Below are 21610 nucleotides of genomic sequence, written 5' to 3'. Positions count from 1 at the left end.
AATTTATTTTGTTTAAAGCACTATATAAATAAATAAAGGTGATTAAAAATAAAGGCATGTCATCATATTCTAATTTGTTGTGAATTGGTGTGTTATTGTTAAATGCGAGTCAAAATCATCACAATTAAAAGAACAAAAGACCTAAACTACTTCAGTCTTCTGAAGTCTACTTCAGTGTGCATTGAATTTAATTAATACACAAGTTTCACAATTTGAGTTGAATTACTAAAATGAACTTTTCCACGATATTCTAATTTACTGAGAGGCACCTTTAATTTTCTAAAAAAGTGTAGTTTCCAGGGCACTGTCATGTCATAATCTTAAGTGTTTATTTATTCAATTTTTTTGCTGTTTTTTCATTTGCCAGTTGAAAATTGTGAACCTAGTGGCTTAGAAATAGCACAGCTCTCCTTTACAAGTTGACATATTCAGACTCCACTGAACACAGTGCTTGAATTAAACATTTATTCATGTTGATGAACTGAACGACACAGTTACTCAACTCTACATTATTCAAACTTTCCCATCAGAGAGAGAAACACAGATGACCTTCTGCTAATCACCCCTCATTCATACAGTTGAAAAATAACAACAACATTGATTTGAGAATCCAAACTATCTCTGTAAAATAGATCATGCTTTTAAACTAGAATCTCTTTGAACACCACAATGTCAGGAGCACTTTGTTATTGAGGGCAAATATTGTTAAAGTTCCCCAAAAAATGGACAGCAGTGCCCTGGACTGACTCATCATGTAAAGTGCATAAACATCATCAGGGATCGAATAAAGTAGCACCAATCGACTGAAATCTGCCCTGATATTTCTGGGGACAAATGTAGATTTCAGATACAAAAAACACTATCTGTAAAAGCCTGCACGGTGGGTTTAGATCAAGATGTGTGGTTTCGTTTTAGAAATAAAGCAGCATCAAAGCTCAGCTGGGCTGCTCTGTCACTCATAGTTCATCCTGGACTTCTCTCTCTCTCTCTCTCTGGTGGGTTCAGACGGTAAACACCAAACACGTGATTGATGACAGATTCTGACTGGATGGTTACAGCACGAGGAGTCTGCTCACTTCAGGCCTTCATCTGTGCTCTTGAACATTAAAATGGCATTGTGGATCTTCAATGCTGGTCCTAGCTTGATATTCATGATCTTCACAATATCATTTTGAGTCAGAAGGAGGAAGGCCTCTCCATCAATCATCTGCAGAGAAAAGCATCAATGAGCCTCCACTGCTCTAACAAGAAACAAAATGTATCACAAGACTCCTCTAAAGTCCTGTAAACTCTGAATACAGTGGCCGGGAGAGGACATGTTCGGCTCACATATTAATTCGAAGGGAACGTGATATTAAGTTGTGGGCTTGAGATGCTATGTTAAGAAAAACAACATCCATGTCCAGTTTAATGTGTAAACAAAGATGGGTTTATTAATATTTTATTTTGAATTAAGAAATTATTATATTATAAAGTTAATAAAGTAATAATAATAATATACAAATATTAAATGAAATGTTTCATGTTAAAATGTTTTATCCATCTCTGATAATCCCCGGTTGCTATGGTCACACAGGTTTATTTACGCATTAAACTGCAGACCACAACAAAATTACGTGAACTGAACATGTCCCCTCCTGGCCACCATACCTGAAATATCATATATAAGGATCTTTAAAGACAATATTAGTGGTGTGTACCCATGCTCACTACCAATATACTAGAGTTATTTACTGTCACTTTCAAACCAAATACCCGATCCTGCAGCATTGAATTGAGACGCATTACGCTCCCAGAAATTAATGTGCAAAGTTAAACGTGACTGCGTCTTCATATACATAATTCCTATATAGAAACTCTAAGAGTTTAACCTAGTTACCTAACTATTAACTACTAAAACATTATGACTTAACAGTCAATCTACTAAAAATTTGCACAATAATACTTCTGCTTTCTTCAGCAAGTACCATTAGTCATTCTAATTTAATGAGGCTAATTACTTACTTCATCTTTGAAAATTCGGGCCGGCTCCTCACAACCAATAAGATTATTGACAAATCCAAAGACCTGCAAATAAACAGCCATCATACAAACACATACTGTTGTTTGTTTGCTGGGTTCAGCCCAGAAATTCACAACTGTGCATCTGTTCTGTTATTGTCCTACCCTAGGGAAAAATAAATACACTACAGTGTATTTTAAACAAATGTAATGTTAAGTATGCTACAAATACACTGACATATTTTTGTACTTAATAAAAATACTCTACAATTGTGCTTTATACGAAACTATTGCAAGTACACTTCAGGTAAACTTTAGATATCTTGGATTTTGAACATCTATATTATTTAAAAGTCACACAATCCTCATCATTAGCGACATTAAAACATATTTTAGGCTTAATATTAAGAAATGTGCATTGTGCACAAGTAGCACTCCAAATGAAGTTTAATTATAATGTTTATGTCAGTTAATAGATTTGAACTATACTTAGTATGAAATAAATGCATTTTAAATATATAACTTTTTTATTTAAAATAAAAGTGTTGGAAGCACTTAAGGGATATATAATAATAAAGTACATGTGTAAATAACGGCTTGTGCATGCCATCCTTTATAACTGCATGTGATCTATTACACAAAAATTAATAAATGTTTTTATTTTACCCCCAAAAATTGCAAAGGTTTGAATGAAGCGATTACCTCCTCTATAGTCCATGTGGACACTTGAGCTGCATGAAGTCCTGCGACGCCGGGCAGTAACTTACAGTGCTGCTCCCAGCAGAGAGACAGAGTCCGGTCCGAGCTCGCTGTAAACGCTGTCATGAAGAGAGACGAGTACACTCCCTCCGACGACATGTCTGAAACACACACACACACACACACACACACACAAACATGGCCATCACCTTTACATGCACATGAGCTTCTGATTAAGATGCTGTCATTTTCATAATTCCACACAGTAATTTCACCAACTATTGACTATTACTGTCTTTAATAAAACCATGCAGTTTTCAATGAACTGCAAAATCACATAGACTTAATTCTGAGCAGGTCTTTGCATAACTCAACAATAAATACATCAGTCAGATTATTAGTAAACAGAATATTACCTTATGGTAATCTGGTTAACATGTTCACATGACACATATATACCAGTCATCGTCACGGATTAACCACCACCACCACCTCCACCAGCGCACTCAAAACATCTCCTCATCTGTCTGTGCTGGCGTCGAGGTCCCTGCATCACCCGCCATCATCTCCTTACCATTACTCAACCTAATAAATATCCATTACTCGCATTTGCCTCCTGTCCTTACTTGCAGCCGTGACAGAACGATCTGACCAACTATGGAGGCAGCGTCATCTGCCTTGGAGGAATTTCTCAGCGCCAGTGCTCGGAGGATGGACTCCCAGGAGAGGAATCTTAACGACACTGGTCGCACGGTTCAGGCTAGAACCTTCTCCAATGAACGATCCAAGGTGGCTTTTGTTCTTACCCTGCTCACTGGGAGGGTGCCATTATAGGGAAACGGCGACGTGGGAGAATCAAGATCCATTCTGCGCCTCGTTCCAGACACTCTCCGCCGAGATGAGGCGGGTCTTTGATCGGGCCGTCGCCGGGAGGGAGGCGGCGTGGATGCTAGCCGAAATACGTCAGGGTGAAGGATCCGTCTCAGACTATTCCATCGAGTTCCGTACTCTGGCGGTGGAGTGTCATTGGAACGAGGAGGCGCAGTGGGACATGTTCCTGCATGGGCTGGCTGACCGCATCCAGAAGGAGATCTACGCCCTGGACCTTCCTACTTCACTCAATGGGCTCATTGAACTGGCGCTGAGGGTAGATGCACGTCTGACGTGAGTGGAGCGACGGAACCTACCCAGCGCCACACCTTAGGCCCAGACAGACGTGCGAGTCAGTGGCGGGGACGCGGCCAGCCCCTCCTACAATCACGAACCCATGCAGGTAGGGCGAGCTCGGCTTTCCCGGGAGGAGAAGGAGAGGCGGAGGTCCCTGGGTCTGTGCCTCTACTTCGGGGGTACCGGTCATCACGCCTACATCTGTCCGGTAAAAGGCCAAGCTCGGTAGTAACTATGAGGCTACTATCGGGTGGGATCTCCGCCAAGAAGACCTCATCATCATCTACGCTCCTCCCGGTAAGACTAAGATGGTCAGCACAGATTAACGACTGTCGAGCACTACTGGACTCAGGGGCTGAAGGTAATTTAATGGACAATACACTAGCATGCAGATTTCACATTCCCCTCAGACCCCTCACGCACCACATCACGGTTCACACCCTTAATGGACAGAGACTACTGGTCATCTCTCACATCACTGAAGACATCACCCTCATCACATCATGCAACCACTCAGAAACCATCTCCTTCTACATCCTTGACTCTCTTCTTGCACCCATAGTCCTTACACAACCCCAAGATAGACTGGCAATTAAATTCCATCCTGACCTAGAGTAGCAAATGTCATTAGTCTTGTCTAGTGTCTGCTTGTCCGTCTGTTTCTATGTCTGTGTTTCAGAAGGAGGCAGTGGATTTGTCTAACGTGCCCACGGAGTACCTCCACCTGAAGGAAGTGTTCAGTAAATCTCGTGCTGCTTCTCTCCCTCCGCATCGTCCCTATGACTGTGCCATAGATTTACTGTCAGGTAAGTCTCCGCCTAAAGGCAAGTTATATTCACTTTCTGTTCCAGAAAGGGAGGCTATGGAGAAATATATTTCTGATTCTCTAGCTTCTAAGTTCATCCACCCTTCCTCTTCTCCAGCGGGGCGGGGTTCTTTTTGGTGGGGAAGAAAGACGGATCACTGCGACCTTGCATTGATTACCGGGGGCTGAACAACATCACGGTAAAGAATACTTATCCTTTGCCGTTGATGTCTTCAGCCTTCGAGAGGTTGCAGGGAGCATCGATTTTCACAAAATTGGACTTAAATAATGCTTATCATTTGGTCCGCATCAGGGAGGGGGATGAATGGAAGACCACTTTTAACACCACCAGGGGGCACTTTGAATACTTGGTCATGCCCTTTGGGCTCTCCAACTCCTCAGTGGTCTTCCAGGCATTCGTCAACGACGTGCTGCGAGATATGATTGATCAATTCATATATGTGTACCTGGACGACATATTGATTTTTTCCTCTTCTCTCCAGGAGATTGCTAGAGAATGGGCTTTTTTTCAAGGTGAAGAAATGCGAGTTTCATGCACAGTCTTTTCCGTTTCTTTGGTATATCGTGTCGGCTGTGGTAGAGTGGCTAAGTCCAGATTCCCTTAAGGCCCTACAGAGGTTTCTGGGGTTCCCCAACTTCTACCGGCGTTTTATTCACAACTTCAGCCAACTAGCCGCACTTCTGACCGCCTTGACTTCCCCCAAAACTACGTTCAGGTGGTCAGACACAGCCGAGGCTGCTTCATTTCGGCCCCTATCCTGATCACCACTGATCCATCACGTTAGTTTGTGGTGGAGGTCGACGCGTCGGAGGTGGGGGTAGGGGCGTTGTTTAACTCAACGTTCTCCCTCAGACAACAAGGTGCACCCATGCGCGTTTTTCTCTTATCGATTATCCCCTGTTGAACGCAACTATGATATTGGTAACCGAGAGTTGTTGGCAGTCAAGATGGCATTGGAGGAGTGGCGCCACTGGTTAGAAGGATATGGGGTTCCTTTTATAGTATGGACCGACCACAAGGATTTAGAATATATTAGTACTGCCAAAAGATTGAACTCCAGGCAGGCTTGGTGGGCACTTTTTTTCGGACATTTTGGCTTTACTCTCTCGTACCGACCGCGTTCCAAAAATATTAAACCCGATTCTTTGTCATGTATTTTTGACCATTTCGAATGCCATCCACTCCCGAGTGTCTTTTTCCTGAGACATTAGTGGTCTCCACACTAACGTGGGAGATCGAAACGAAGGTCAAGACAACCTTAGAAGGGGTAACGCCTCCACCCGATTGACAGCAAGTGCTGTGACAGTTAGTCTAAAACCACACACAAGGTTTCTTTATATAATAAATATAAAGAAAATAAGTAGATAGAAACGAAAAATAATAGGGAACGCTAGTCTTAAAAAAAACAATAACTAAAACAAGTCAAAAGAATAGAAAAAGAACAGAGAATGCTAGTACTAGGGGGTCAAAAGTGTTTCTAAATAAAAAAGAAAACAAATAGATAAAACAGAATTAAAATAGAAAGTGCTAGAGTTTGGTATAATTACATATAATTTAGTCACATAATTGGAATAATTCATGCTCATTCAAACACAGTCACTGATTTCAACTTTCAAATATAGAAAATGTAGTAAGGTTAAACTCACTCTGACAATTTCTCTGCTGACTTTTGCGATATTTAGGAGGGCGACCAATCCTGGTGACAGCAAACACAGGTGACTTTCAATAAAAGTTTACATAACAGCAATATCTTAATACACAGTTATACTTGATTAACACAACAATCATAAATATTGTTGTACCTGCCATGGTAGCGTGATTTCTTTGCTCTCTGTCCGAAGACCAGCAGGTTACGTCTGGATCCTTCTGTATCAGAAAGATCTGCTTTAAGCCGGCCCTGGTTCCTCTCAGCCAATGGGCAGCCAGACAAACAGTGATGCGCGGTGAAGCGGCCGGTCACATGACCTGACCCGTCACATCCCGGAGTAGGGCACTTTCTGAGTGACAGAAAACTCATCTGTTCTGTTTTCTGCATTGTTCTTTTGTCTCACCATTTCAACATTTTCATTTTTAAGCCAGTTCATTAAAGCAGCGGTGTTGCACTTTCTGTCAAGTGTTTTGAAAAGCGCTAAAGGCAGGCTGAAGTCTGACCTGTGGTGGAAGCTGTATTTGGAGGTGCTGCGAGGCTGAGGCACGGAGGAGAAGCTGGGCTGCCGGGCCGTCAGACTCTCCCGGGGACCTAAACCACACAGGGGACTCTGAGCTGACACAGCACTCGGTACATGAGCAGATGAGGGTGAGGAGTGAGGTGTCTCACCGGGTTTCTGGGCGGTGGGCTGGCAGGGTGGAGGCTTGAGGGGGTGTCCTGTGCTCTCACACCAGCCCGCAGGGTGGATGTCCGGATGATCCGAATCCATCCACTCATCATACAGGTGACTCCAGCCATCAAAATGAATCTAAGGACAACAGAAATAAGCTTGATTCACACTCATTTTTCATACTTAAAATAGTAATTTGCTTTACATACATTACTTTCAAAAAAAAAATGTGGGGGGGGGGTTATTTTATTCAGCAAGAACACAGTGATCAGATTTATAATGTTACAAAAGCATTTTAAAAATATTGTTTTCGCAAAGGTATTCAGCAGCACAACAGTTTTCAACACTGGTAATAATCAGAAATGTTTCTTGAGCAGCAAATCATCATATTTTCATGATTTCTGAAGATCATGTGACACTGGAGACTGGAGGAATGATGCTGAAAATACAGCTGTGCATCACAGAAATAATTTATAGTTTAAAGGGGTCCTATTTTTCTTGATTTTGTTTTGGGGGCTGTACTAGAACAGACTCTCATACTAGGTTGTTCGAAAACACATTCTTTTTCACAGATCTTTTTTATGCTCAAACAGCAACATTACAGACTAACTAAAGCTGAAAGAGTGACAGCATGCTGTTGTGATTTTATTTCTGTTGTGTTGTAAGCTGGATCTAGTCTCCAGAAGCAGAGGTTCTCCTCACCTTGATCCTGTAGGTGTCGATCTCCTGCACCGTAGCCACGCGGATCAGCCCGGGACACCTCTTATCCACCGCCTCCAGCTTCATCTGCACCTGGAAGCTGTGCGGGGGGCGCTGCGCAAACACAAGAGGCGCTTTCCTTATCTGAGACATTATAAGAGTTGTGAGAGTATTTGATCAGGACTGAGCGATGTGACACACCACTGTGAAGGCTTCAGGAGCGACCGCCGTGGAGCCCGTCTCCTCCAGATACCTCTCCCACGAGAACCTGTCAGCGTCAGGATAGTCTGCCGGGACAAGAGCACATCAGGACAGTCTGTTATACAAGCACCCCCCAAACAGACAGACAGAGCCTTCACACATACAGCTACACTAGCCTTCAAACGTCTGGAGTCAGCAAGATTTTTCTTCTATTTTTATGATTCTGAAAGAAGACATGATGCTTCATTTGTCAAAATTTTAAAAGAAGTATTTTCTATTTAAATATATATACATGTATATTTATTTTTATGTAATTTATTGCTGACCAAAGCTGTATTTTCATTCCTCCAGTCTTCAGTGTCACATAATCTTCAGAAATCATAATAATATGATGATTTATTTTATTATCAGTGTTGAACACAGCTGTGCTGCTGAATATCTTTGTTTTTTTTTATCATTTTATTTTTTAGGATTGACAGATGAACAGAAAGAACAGCATTTATTTGAAATATTTTGTAAAATTATAAATGTCTTTACAGTTGCTTTCGGTTGATTTAATGCATTTTTGCTGAATTTTTTGTGTAGTGCATATGAATGTGTATGTGTGTGTGTGTGTGTGTGTGTGTGTGTGTATGTGTGTGTTTCTTCATATATAGAGAGAGAGAATTATTCAAAATGTTTAACCGGTGCTATATAAAATAGATTTTCTGTGAATAATTTTAAGAATAAATGTTATCATATACTGAATATTGCTGTCTTTGGTCATAGTGCAGTGGCCAGAGTACAGTCATTTTACCATGGTATTTCTGATGTTCATCAATTTTGAAAACAATCGTGCTACTTGATATTTTGTGGAAACCATAATAATTTTTTTCCTCCACAATCCTTTGATTAATAGAAAGCTCACAATAATATTTCGTGGCATTATACTGTCCCGACATTATACTGTCACACTATTTACTGTATCTTTTGATCAATTTAATACATCAATGCTGATAAAAAGCCTACATTTCTTAAATTTAAAAATAATAATAAAAAGTCCCCAAACCTTTGAAAGGCAATGAACATCTATAGAAACAACTCAAGTAAAGACCATGTTCATAACAACACTGAAATATCAAAATGACAATTTGGTCACAGGTTTTGTTTCAAAGTGATGGTGTCTGTTTAGTGTTGTTCAGTGGATCCCTGCTGGAGAGGAGTGTGTTACCCTGAGGGGGCGTCAGCGGCAGGCCTCTCTCCTGACACCAGCCGATGGGGTGAATGTACGGGCTGTGAGCATCACACCTGCGGGAACACACCAACACTTCACCTTCAATAATAAACCCATTCACTACACACCGGTCCATCTACAGCCACTCAAAGAAGAACCGAACACATCACCATTATCCTCAGTAAATATATCTCTAAAGGTGACATCTAATTCTCACCAGATGTCGGTAACAAACCAAGTTAACCATACATACAAACCAAACAAAACAGATACATTCAGAAATTAAGTTCTGTGTAATAAAACGGAATGACTGAGGGAAAAACTACTGGAAGAAAGGGAGGTCAGAAACATAATTAGTTACTTTTTTAGGGAGTAAGGCAATATTGTAACGCGTTCCTTCCCCAACTCTTTATGTGGCGTCATGTACGCGCAGCTGTAACTCACCAGTAGTCATACGTGTCGTCCCAGTTGTCAAAGTGAACCAGGAAGCGGTCGCCCACTCTGTCCGTCACGGTGGCTACACAGATGAGCGAGGGGTTCATGCGGTCCACAGCCTCCAGCTTCATCCCCACCTCGAAGCCACAGAGTGTGTCGGGCTGCAGAGTCAGAAAAGCAGCTGAATGTGGACAGGGCTTTAGTGAGAGAGACAGCACAGCACAGCTTCAGTGTCACTCACTCTGACTGAGCCACAGAACAGCTCCTGCGCCGCGGCCTGAGAGCGCGTCATCTTCAGGTAGCTGCACCAAGAAAACTCCTCCTCTTTACATCCTGCAGGGAAGAGAGTTCAACAGCTGAGACATCAATTTACAATAGAACTGTGTGTTAGGACATCTATAACATCTGTAGAGAAGAGGATCAGGGCCAAGAGGAGAGGAGAGACTTCTTATTCTCTGTTTGGTGAATATAATTCATCCTGAAACTGTATGTATGTCTATCACATTTTTATGGTTATCCCCTATCATTGAAACAGATTGGTAATTCACCTTTTGGGGTGTAGAGCTTGTGTCCTGTGCTCTCACACCAGCCCGCGGGGTGGATATCAGGGCAGCTGGCGTTCACCCAGAAGTCATGGCAGTCAGAATAGCCATCGAAATGAAGACGCAGTCTGAAGCCGCAGACCTAGAGAGCAGCACGGGGTGAGAATGAGCTCTCAGAGACAGATCACAGTCATAAGAGCCAGGGCGTACCTCAGCGACGGTCAGGACGAAATACATGGAGGGGTGCTGGGGGTCGATGCCTTCTAACTTCATCCCCTGTCTGAAGCTGTTCTTAATCACGGGAACCCTCTGGGACTAGAGCGGTGACACAGAAGAAAATCCTGAACTGAACTATAAAAAGTGTAATCTTGACTCCGTGTTGATCTGAATCATGTTAAAGACACAGATCAGGGCTGTGTCAGTGGTGTTATTGACTCTCTACAGTGAAAGACAGAAGTCCCACCTCATGGAAGAGTCTGGCTGGAGCGGCCACAGCTTTCTGCTGCTCTAGATACTGCGGCCAGGACCACGTCTCCAGCTTACTCTCTGATGAGCCTACAGAGACGCGCCGATGCTGTTAGCATTAGTACATTTAACTAGATATATATATATATGAAGATCCACTCATAAGTACTTACATGAGACATCTTTTCAAATGCTCTGTTTAGGTTCATAGAACGCTGAATTCACAAAACTCAAAGATTTCATTGAATTTATTATCAGTACGATTAATGTTCAAAAGCAGAATGCGCTCCATTACCACAGAAAATATTTAAGACTTGTAAATACATATTTCGTTGTCAGCTCATAGTGGTCACAGTGGTATTTTTACTTTAACATTTATTTTTTGTTAAGTTTGTTTAGTTTTAGTTCTTTTTAACTAAATAAAAATGAGAAATGTTTACACAACTAGCTGATTTTTAAAAAAAATAAACGTTTTTGTTAACATTTTATATCAGTTAATGTTATTTTTTTATAATTAACATTAACATAATGTTTTTTGTAGTTTTGGGTTTAGCTTTTGTTGCAGTTAACTATAATAACATCAAATGATTATTCTTGATTAATCGCATCCAAAATAAAAGCTTTTGTTATATGTGTGTGTACTGTGTATATTTAAATACACACTCATATAACACAATATTTACATGTGTATATATTTTTATTTGTGTCATTTATATTAAATATAAATATATTTAATATGCAAATATAACATATTTTTCTTAAATATATACATGCATGTGTGTGTATTAATATATACATAATAAATATACACAGCACACACACATATTATGCAAACATTTTTTTATATATATTGGATGTGATTAATTGTGAATAATTATTTGACACCACACACACACACACACACACAAACACACACACAATGTCACTTTACATTAGAATACCTGCATATACTAATGAAGACACACTGGTAAGGACAACAAACCCTGCGTTTGGACAGTCAAGGCAACATAGTTTTCAAGAAGTAATGCAGTAATTGACAATTGTGAGGGTGCAGAGTGTAAGCGTATGAAATCTAACTTTAGTTCTTTAGTGATGGTATCTTAAAACATTTACGGTTTATCATGGGGGTGTGATGACGTACCTGCTTTGTTCTGTCTGCCATCCATTTTTAAAGCCTCCACTTTCTCCTCCTTTAATCACACAAGTTCATTTTTTATTGCATTAAAAGCACAATATGAAATGCACGATAATGTAAACAATACACATCAAGCACAATAATGACATTCATTTAAAGCAGAAAAAGACCTGCACCATTGGCTCAGCATCCGACTCTTCATCTGATGGGCTGTTGTATTCCCTCCTCTTCCTCTTCTTCATGGGCTTCAGCATCTCATGCTCATGATAGATCACCTGTGCTTCAGCAATCCCTGCAGGACTAAAGCATCCATATACTGAAAGAATAACCTCAGTATCCTTCATCTGACTGTAATATGCACATGACTTCTACCAGAAACCTGTCTCATACATGTTTATACTGTATAATGCATGAGTTAAATAGATGTGTAGTTCATTTACTTTTCAGACAGCGTCTCTCCGCGTAGCTCCGTCAAGTAAGTCTGTTTGGCCGGTGTCTCAGTGCACTTGCTATGAGCTGGACCGTCCCGAGCCTCCATACGTGCTCTCTGAAGTCTGCCGGCCTCCACAAAGGCAGCAGACCGGACATTTCCACCCACTGAGACGTCTGCAAGCAAAGATTCCCGTTTGTGATGGTGCTACTGGAAAGACAAGTGCTAATAGCTTTAAGATTTGATGCACTTTCTCAATAGTTACTGAACTTTTACTGCTTAGGCTACTAATTTCAAACATAATTTAATATTATTAAATTAAGAAATTTTAGGACATATCATGACATATCATAACATGACGTTGCTCATCTATGAAGACTGCAACCTTTGTCCCAAGAAGCCCATGGGTCTGGATCTGCAAAAAATTAAGGGTCCATTTAAAATATATTGCTATGTAAGAAAGTTTAATAATTGCAAAAATCTGCCTGAAATCAATTGTAATTTGCAAAGTGAAATATATGGGAGAATAGAAATACTGATGGTGAAACATTTTTAGAATTTAGATTGTATCTAGTCCAAATATTACAGTGAACCAGAACTTAAATGTAATTCATTCATGTTGCACCATAAAGCCATTTTTTCTTTTCAAACTTTAGTGTTAATTAGCATAATAATTAAGAGACTGGCTAACAGTAAAGTAACTCTTTTATGTACTCATCAAAGCCAATCTTTACTCCTGCTTTGGTGTAAATTTTCAACCCTGACTGATAGCCAGACTTCAAAACATCATTAGGCCATTCATGTAAGAATGATGTAATAATCCAGAGGCATCTCCCTTATGAAACAAAAATATTTTGCAGTATATTGGAAAATATCATATAATATATTAGGCATATATTCTTATATTTATTTTTTCCAATATATTGCAATATATTGAAAGCGGCAATCATTTGTATATTTTGCAATATATTATATATGTATCATCAATATATTATTAAATGTATTCAAATATATAATATATTAGAAAATAAAAAGGGAAAATAATATATTACAATTTATCACAATATATTTTAAGAAATGTTTTGGTAAATATATTTTCCTTTCGTAAGGGCTAATGAACAATTACCTGTTTTTTCAGCTTGTTTGAGCTCCATTTCAGCTGAATTTGTCTGTGCTCCTTCAGTGGTCAGGTTAGCAGAGCCTATTTTCCCTTCACTGATCACTTCCAGTGAACCAGTATCACTAACACATAACTGCAGAAAGTAGAGTAGCATTATAGTTATGCAATAATAAAAAGTAATATATAGTGCCTTCATGAAGCATTCACTACACTAAATAATTATTTGTTGTAATGTAAAATGTTTTCTTTCACCACTCCAGTGATTAGATTGCATCCACTTCAGCAGAGATTGCCTTTTGACTGGTGAAAGAGCAAGTTGTCTGCAGTTTTTCTGACATTTTAAATCACCAGAGCTTCCCTCTCTGCACTGGTCATCGTGAACTGCCCTCCTCTGATCTGATATAAGAACAGGCAGATCCTTCAAGGTATATTGGAGTGAAGTAGTGTCTAAATCACACTGGGGTGCCTCAGGGTTCGGTGTTTGGCCCTCTCTTCTTCTCAATATACACAAAATCACTTATTATTCATACACTTAGGTTTCCTAACTGTGGTAACATTACACTTCTGCCTGCCTTGTAGACACCTTGGCATGGAAGAAAAACATCACAGTCAACTTAATCTTTTTATAATGCCATCCATTTCAGCCAGGAAGTTGGGGGTAGTATTCGCAACCATTTTAACTTCTCAAACCACATCACAAAGATCACACAAGTCATACCAATTTACACTGTACAGAATCAGGCATTTAACATTGCTTGAGCATTTGATTTAACATTTCAGATATTCCTCCAGATATTCATTATTTAAGTATTATTTATTTTTGCATTGCTGTGGTTTATTGAAATCAGATATTAATCACAATATGTATTTTTGTTAAGAGTTTATGCTTCACAGTATGAGGAGATCAAATGACATTTAACTGATCATTTGACAGGCATTTTAAATTTGATTTTGTAAAATTGTTTTAGCATTGTATTTTCATTTCATATGGCAGGTTACTTCTGGTGCCATTTTGGGCATTTGATTTATCCTTTGAATTATGTTAGGAAAAACCTTCCTGATCCCTTGAAATTGAGCATGAAATTCTTTCGTTGCAGAATTCCTCACTTGTAACTTGCTTTGCATAAAAGCATCTGCTAAAGGAATGACTGTTTTTAGTTTTCCACTCCCTGAATTTGGTTTCACAATTATCTTCAGCAATTGTACTGAATATGTTAACATGTCATGGTTAAACATTTATTTCAGATAAATATCACTGACTTTGTGTTCCTGTAGCTCAGTGGTAGAGCATTGTGTTAGCAGTGCAAAATGTTGTGGGCTTGATTCCCAGGGAAAACACATACTGGTAAAAAACGTATAGCCTGAATGCACTGTAAATCGCTTTGGATAAAAGTGTCTGCTAATGCATAGATGTAGACTTTGTCACATCATGATGTGAAAATGTAATTGATCAAACTAAAGCTCGTTGTTCCCAGATACTGTAACATTACATCTACAGAGGCGGCTGGTTTTTTAACTTGAAGAACTCGAGTTTATTTAAAGGTCAACACATACAAGGTCACATAAACACAGGGATATAGCTCACCTTCAGATTGCTTCCAGGGAGGATGGCCATCCCCTCCTTCCAGCCCAGAACATGGACAATCGTCCCTCCCACCTGAGCAGGAAGTGGTGCGGCCTCCAGTTCACTGCCTTTAATCGCCTTGATTGCATTTGGAGGCAGCTCCACTTTTGGCAGTGGATGAGCAGAAGCTTTGGGGAAATAAAAACTTTTTTTCCACAATATTTAACACCTCTAAGTATGGAGAAATGGAGTGAACTATTGTTCAGGAGGAGTATTTTCATTTAACCCTGTCAGTCAAACTGCAAGTAAATATAAATAGATGATCGAGTCTCAAGCCCTATCATTACATATTGGACAGCAAGCCAAATTTATTTTACCTTTTTAGTTTCAAAAGAGAAAAACAAATATGGGAAATTCAGTATAATACATAAACATTCTACACTGATTTCTATTGAACCGTGAGCACCTGGAAAGATGATTGTGGTGGTATCCTGGGGTTTGTGCCGCGGTGCAGAACCGTCATTGGGAGCGTGAGAGATGCTGCTTTCAGACGGGACGTCTGCATCATGTGGCAGGACATCCAGGTCTGCTTTGGCACTCATAGCAAGACTTTGCTCTGTACCACTAACAACACAGAAATTGAGGACACCCGTGATAGTATAGAAGTCATTTCACTATTCATGTGGAAAACTGGCAGAGAACGTCCTTCAGAAGTAGAATGTGGATGTTTGAAATAAATAAAGGGAACAGCAGAGTTTATCTGATATTTTAAGAGGAAGACAATTAGCCATTTGGGAGGATATTTTCTGTCATTCATTTTACAAAGAAAAATGAAAGAGAAACAGGATAATGCACAATGATGTTAATGCTCAATCTATCATCTGATAGTGTTGACCATTTTAACTGATGGTGATGCATAATCCATAAACTCATGGTGATGGTGCTCATCCATTAAACCAGTGATGGTGATGATGGTGATGATTATGCAAAATGCATAATGCATGGTGGTGATGTGACTGAATCTTCCATTCCATGTCAAAAAGCATCAGTTCCAGCGCATCCTCTCCTCTCCCCAAAATAATCTTTACTCTACCAGTGCAAAATGGCGGAAGTCCATGTTCCTGTGCAGTAAACTGTAAAGTAGGCGAACCATTCATTATTTCATTCCGCTCTTGCCAGAAAGACTGCTTTTTGAGGAACATCCGATTCCGATGCATTTGGAAGGAAAAGACAGATGCGCTCCGTTATGATGATCGATATTAAAACATATGCTGTTATTTCAAGACAACCACAGCTTAATTGCTAATTATAAGGGCTATTTAATAATTTCATGAAGGAAAAATACGATGGAACGCGCGACATCATAAGTGTCCAGAAATGCATGCAAAGTAAACATCTATTTATATCGATCACATATTAATGACATGATTGGCATGAATTGGGTGTAATGTGAAGGCGATCAGATCATGAATTTATTCTCACCAGTGCTGGTCTTGCTCGGAAGGAGTATGTTCTGCGCATGCGCGCATCCGGAGTGCACTATCCTGTTTGAAAGTGTGTTGCATTTACACCCATTCACATGTGACAGTGTATCGCAAATAACACATCTCTGCTATAAGGGTCATTTTATAATAGGTTTTTTTTTCAATATCTTTTAATATAGCTTTTAATTATTTTAGTAATATAACTATATTTCTACTTCTATATATAGAGCGCTATTTAATTATCAGTTTTTCTTATATTACTCTTATAATTCCTGTGTATGTCTGCACGATGTCTGTACTTTCTTCTGGAAGCTCCTGTGCCAAGTCAAATTCCTTGTGTGTGTAAACAGCCTACTTTGTGATAAAGCTCTTTCTGACTTCTGAATAATGCTATGCACACCACATGGGCATCCTATAAGCCTGCATTTCTTTAATTTCTTTATTATTATTTATTACACAGCTCTGTGGAATACTTGATTCTGATTGGCTGATGAATTTCAACATATATGGTAAAAACAAATCTTTTTAGCCGTGTAATAAGTGGGATGATGTACATCTAGACAGTTTTTATCTCAGCTGTTCAAACATAGATAAGATCCACTTAACAAAAACGTTAACAAACTACAAGCCAAAATAAAGGTTACGTCCAGTGTTTTTATTGAGTAAAGACAGAAAACTGACAGCAGTTCTGACAGATGTGGAGTCTAGCAGAGGTCCTCTCCATCCATGTCCGCCTGCAACAGTTCGGGACGCTCCTGGAAGAGCCACCACATGGACAAACACTTGTGGACGCAGCGGCTTCTTTTGTGCTGACACAGACACTTCCAGCGGCCACACTTGGTGTCAAACGAGACCCGTGTCCTCCCAAACTGACACCATTTGTCCTCAAGGTCGGTGTACACAGAAAAGAAGACACATCTCTCTGAAAGGTCATGCTCGTCCCAAAAAACAGGGTAGACACAGTCCACCCCCTGTACAGCTGCCCTGGAGCTCATCTCCTGGCACTGGTGTTTCTCGGATGCAGACAGGAGGTGTTTGTGGCTCATCTCCTCCAGAGAGATGACACTCAGCGGTGGAGGAGGAACATAGTGCTGAGCGTGATTCGTTCTCACGAGGTGACGGCATTCCCTCCCAGGATTCCCGCTCTGGGCCTGCGCTTTCATGAAATCCCAGCATTCCTCCAGCTCACACAGCAGAATCTGCAAGGTGAAGGATTTGCGGATGTGAATGGGCACTCTGGGTCCGTGCAGATACTTGGGTGTGACATAGATTGCATTTTTGGGATCTATGCATAAAATGGGCTGCTGTTCTTGGCCGTGCTGTAGCCTCTCATGCCGTCTCAAATTTGATGTGGCGGTAAAGATGGTCCCACACTTCTGGCACGCTAACTTGTTGCCTGGTGTCTTGTCTTGGATGTGCGTTCGTGTTCGTGGGCTCTCTAACGGGACTGCTGTAGGCTGGAGCTCGGCTGGAAGAGGAGAACACTTTGAGACGAATCTCACTTTGGGATGTGGCTGTTTCTATCAGTGACCAGAGGTGCACGAAGTACACAAATCAAGTACTATAGAAAATATTATTTCAGTTATAACAACACTTTATTTTAAGGTGTCCTTGCATACTTAACTTATGCATAATTACATGCAAGTAACCCTAACCCAAACCCTAATAACCCTAACCATATAGTAAGTACATGTAGCTAATAAACATTACTCCGTACTTAAATGTGTAATTACACTGTAACAAGGACATATTACAATAAATAACCAATAAATGTACTCATTTTCAATTTTACTGATAATTACTGATCATTCAAAGATGGTACCAAGTGAAAATTAATAAATCACATAGTATATGATGTGTGTCGGCAAATTTAAATATGCAATATACATTGGGCAAAATGTGTTAGGAATTAACAAACAAACAAACCAAAAAAAAAAAAAAAACGTATGCAAACATACGAATCGTGATTAACTGCATCCAAAATAAATGCTTTTGTTTACACAATCTATGTGTGTGTGCATATTTATTATGTCTGTATAAATACACTCACCCAGCATATATTTATAAAATATTGACATGTATATATTTAAATTCATATGGTTTATATTATAATATATTTAAAACTGAAACAACTTTTTTCTTAAACATATACATGCATGTGTGTGTGTATACATAAGAAGTATACACAGTACACAAAGTTTTTATTTTGGATGTGATTAAATGTTTGAAAGCACTAGTTTTGAAATAAAAGCCACCCGTTCAGATGGCACACACAAATACAGACAGGTCAACATGTTCATGCATTTTATACCGAGAATGTGTTACACATCTTAAACCAGGGGTGTCCAAAACCTGTTCCTGGAGGGCCACCTTCAGCTACAACCTCCATCAAACACATCAGAACCAGCTGATCACTCTACAATCACTCAGAAAAACTAATGGAGGAGGAGGAAGCAGGCTGGAGACCTGGCTCTCGGTTATATTATGATGCCTTGGAAGCCGGTCTGAAATTATATCTTTAAGAGTGGTAACATTAGCATAAAAGGTCCCCTGTCTGTTATCAATAGTGTAGTGCTGTACGAGGCACACAGTTCACACGTTGCAAGATGCAATGCCCTCACGGCGAATTCCAGACCGTGTGTTCTCCTACCGGAGCTACTGAACCACCTTTGGGATACAGTACATGTCTACATCTTTACAAAACAGTCTGTGATGACTGCTGTGGTGTTGGACACCATGGATGAGTGCGACTGAAAAGTGATGAAATACCATTGCTCACCTGAAGATTTGTGTGTCATCTCAACACCTGCAGTCAATGAGATCAGAATATAAGGATATTAATTAACAAGAATCACCTTGGATGAGCTCAAATGTTAGCATTATTCATGCTAATAATAATAATAATAATAATAATAAATAAGCATGTGTATACTGTGCACATTTCTGTGAATGTAAAAACTGCACAACTAGGAAAAATGACTAAATGATAAGAATACCACTCAATAAGAAATGTACTGAGACAGACACAAACCGTGGTTGGTGATGTGGATTTTGTAATTCTGTGTGCGGTGCAGTATTTTTAGACACATGGGGCAGTGCCAGTGACTCCTGCCATGGCCTCCATCAGAGCAGTAACAGGGGATCGAGAACTTCCCTGTCCAGAACACACAACACTACACATCAGAGCGGCTGGACCGTAACACTGGGTGCTAGATGAGTTTGAGGAAACGCTTACCAATGCCTGCGTCTTTATAATAAATAGCGAATCTGAGATGTTTCTTTTTGAGGTGATGTTTAGACGCAGTGACTGGAATCCTACAGTAGAGACAGTCCATATCCTTCATCACGCTGAACAGCTCCTCTTCATCCTCGAACACAAACGCTCGCTCTGTGAGACACGTCAAACACAAGCTGAGAGACCCAACCTCTAGAGGAATGTGTTCTGATAGTTATGAGTGTTTCACACTGATGCTAACCAGAGACCTTAAATTACCCAGAAATCACAATTCAGCACTTTAAACCCCACAGGACATGCCTGAGAGAACCTAAGGAACATTTATATTATAACACAAAGCATTAAACTCACCAGCGGCCATGACTGCTCACTTCCAGAGCCTGAAAATACAATCAAAAGACATTTAATAAGTACCAAATACTATTTATGTGCTCTGAAAAACAATACAACAACATACTATTATTGTTACGACAGTAAAACTATGCAGATTTGGTTATTAACATGACCATCCAAAAATAAATAACGAAACTAAACGAAAGACGAATCAAGTGTACTTGATGTACACTATGATAATCCTGGAGGTTTGGGTAATAGTTATATCCTTTAAACCGTTTACTAGAACCATATAAACAAAGATATATCTGAGTTACTCGCCTGCCACGAGCAGATGTGTGGATGGAGATCAGTCAAACCTCTCGATGCAGGTTCTCTAAAGATGACACCGCTATTTTAAGAACATCGACCAACTGCAGCTTGAAATATATGTATATATATATATATACATATACATAAAAAATAAAAACAAGCGACAACAAAAACAAATTAACAGCTGAGCGACGCTGAGTCTTCTTCTTCTTTTGATGTTTATTGGCGATCGCAAACCAGCTTTTGGTGCATATTCCGCCACCTAGTGGAAGTGTGAGGCATATGCTGGAATTTGTTTATTTATTTTATTCAAGAAACAATAATAGACAATTTTTTCAAGAAAACAACGTTAAAATAAAATAAAACAAAATAAAAATTAGAAAAGAAAGACAAATTACAACAAACAAAAACAGTTGCAAGGGGGAGGAATGTATACAATTTCAAAACAAAAGTACAAGATACACATACACATGTATATAAAAACGTTCTTGCAGTTTTCTATTCACAGAGTTGATACTGTCAATATATATATATATATATATATATATATATATATATATTACTTATACTTATTATAAGTATATATTTATTTCAGTGAACAAATCCATAATTTATTTTTTTTTTATTTTATTTTTTTTGGTAAATGTACATTTATGAATGTGAAATTTGGTCAATAGAATAATTAAATTAATTAAGTAAAAGTACTGTTTCTCTTGGTCAGGGCCTTACACCAGTGTAGCTATGTACAGTGCCAAAATAAGTGTAAGGCAGTCTCCTCATATTCATTACAAAAAATACAGTTTACATGTATTCCTTTTTTAATTTTTTGTAAATAATTGTTTGCTGGATAAATTCTATGAATAAGCTTATAAGAAATGTATTTAATTTTATTTCTAAGATGATATTTCTGCGGTAACAAACACACTTTTCTCCAGCAAATAAGTTTTCCATTCAATAAAGAGACCCAATGAGATATAACATAATGTACAGTAACAATTTCTCTTTGTAAAAGAGTACGGATAGCTCTGTTATTATTTGTGGGATTCACTGAAAAACAGAAGTATGTGACACTGCAGGAATGTTATAAATATCTATTAAATCACTGTCTTTAACAGCCATTAGTTTACACTTACTAAAATTGAGATAGAGACCGGAAGCACTAGAAAAAAAATAATTATTAATAACATTAACTTGCAGGAACCCAGATAAATTATGCATTCGTACCATATCTTCTTTAGTTTTTTTTATTTATTTTTTTGGCGCATAACAATTTAAATGTATAGCACCATGTCCGGTACATTGCTGTTGTGCAGTAATGTTATATTAGCTATTATTTACAAACTGACTTATGAACAGAAAAAAAAAAATAATAATAACATGAAATAACAGGAAGAAATAACAATACAAATAATAATAGTAATTATTATTGT

The 21610-nt window shown here is 39.1% G+C and overlaps 2 protein-coding genes across 7 annotated transcripts; both read right to left on the bottom strand.

The window, feature by feature from the left end:
* Positions 1 to 451: 451 nt before the first annotated feature.
* LOC113040998 (lethal(3)malignant brain tumor-like protein 1) lies at positions 452 to 16375 on the bottom strand. 6 transcript variants are annotated; one of them, XM_026199245.1, is made up of 23 exons: positions 16299 to 16375; positions 15283 to 15440; positions 14838 to 15004; positions 13259 to 13385; positions 12518 to 12547; positions 12143 to 12308; positions 11873 to 12002; positions 11709 to 11757; positions 10566 to 10657; positions 10313 to 10417; positions 10109 to 10244; positions 9802 to 9893; positions 9570 to 9721; positions 9123 to 9199; positions 7913 to 7998; positions 7715 to 7825; positions 7012 to 7150; positions 6846 to 6933; positions 6497 to 6691; positions 6341 to 6390; positions 2704 to 2861; positions 2005 to 2067; positions 452 to 1207 (listed from the first exon to the last, which is right to left on the bottom strand). In XM_026199245.1, exons 1-23 carry the CDS (start codon positions 16343 to 16345, stop codon positions 1073 to 1075), a joined length of 2553 nt encoding a protein of 850 aa, XP_026055030.1. In that variant the 5' UTR covers positions 16346 to 16375; the 3' UTR covers positions 452 to 1072. The 6 variants fall into 6 exon arrangements, with proteins under 6 accessions (XP_026055030.1, XP_026055031.1, XP_026055025.1 ...); XM_026199246.1 differs by having other exon boundaries at positions 11879 to 12002; XM_026199240.1 differs by having other exon boundaries at positions 6846 to 7150; positions 11879 to 12002.
* Positions 16376 to 16934: 559 nt separating this feature from the next.
* si:ch211-10d23.5 lies at positions 16935 to 20412 on the bottom strand. Its single transcript, XM_026199239.1, has 6 exons — positions 20190 to 20412; positions 19887 to 19915; positions 19536 to 19688; positions 19332 to 19454; positions 19080 to 19106; positions 16935 to 17768 (listed from the first exon to the last, which is right to left on the bottom strand). The coding sequence occupies exons 2-6, from the start codon at positions 19894 to 19896 to the stop codon at positions 17005 to 17007; spliced, it is 1077 nt and encodes a 358-aa protein (XP_026055024.1). The 5' UTR covers positions 19897 to 19915; positions 20190 to 20412; the 3' UTR covers positions 16935 to 17004.
* Between the last annotated feature and the right edge of the window lie 1198 nt (positions 20413 to 21610).

The sequence above is a fragment of the Carassius auratus genome, chromosome 23 (assembly GCF_003368295.1).
Source record: "Carassius auratus strain Wakin chromosome 23, ASM336829v1, whole genome shotgun sequence".
Taxonomy (NCBI): Eukaryota; Metazoa; Chordata; class Actinopteri; order Cypriniformes; family Cyprinidae; genus Carassius; species Carassius auratus.
The sequence above is the reverse complement of the archived record's forward strand: the minus strand, read 5'-3'. Positions and strand labels throughout refer to the sequence as shown.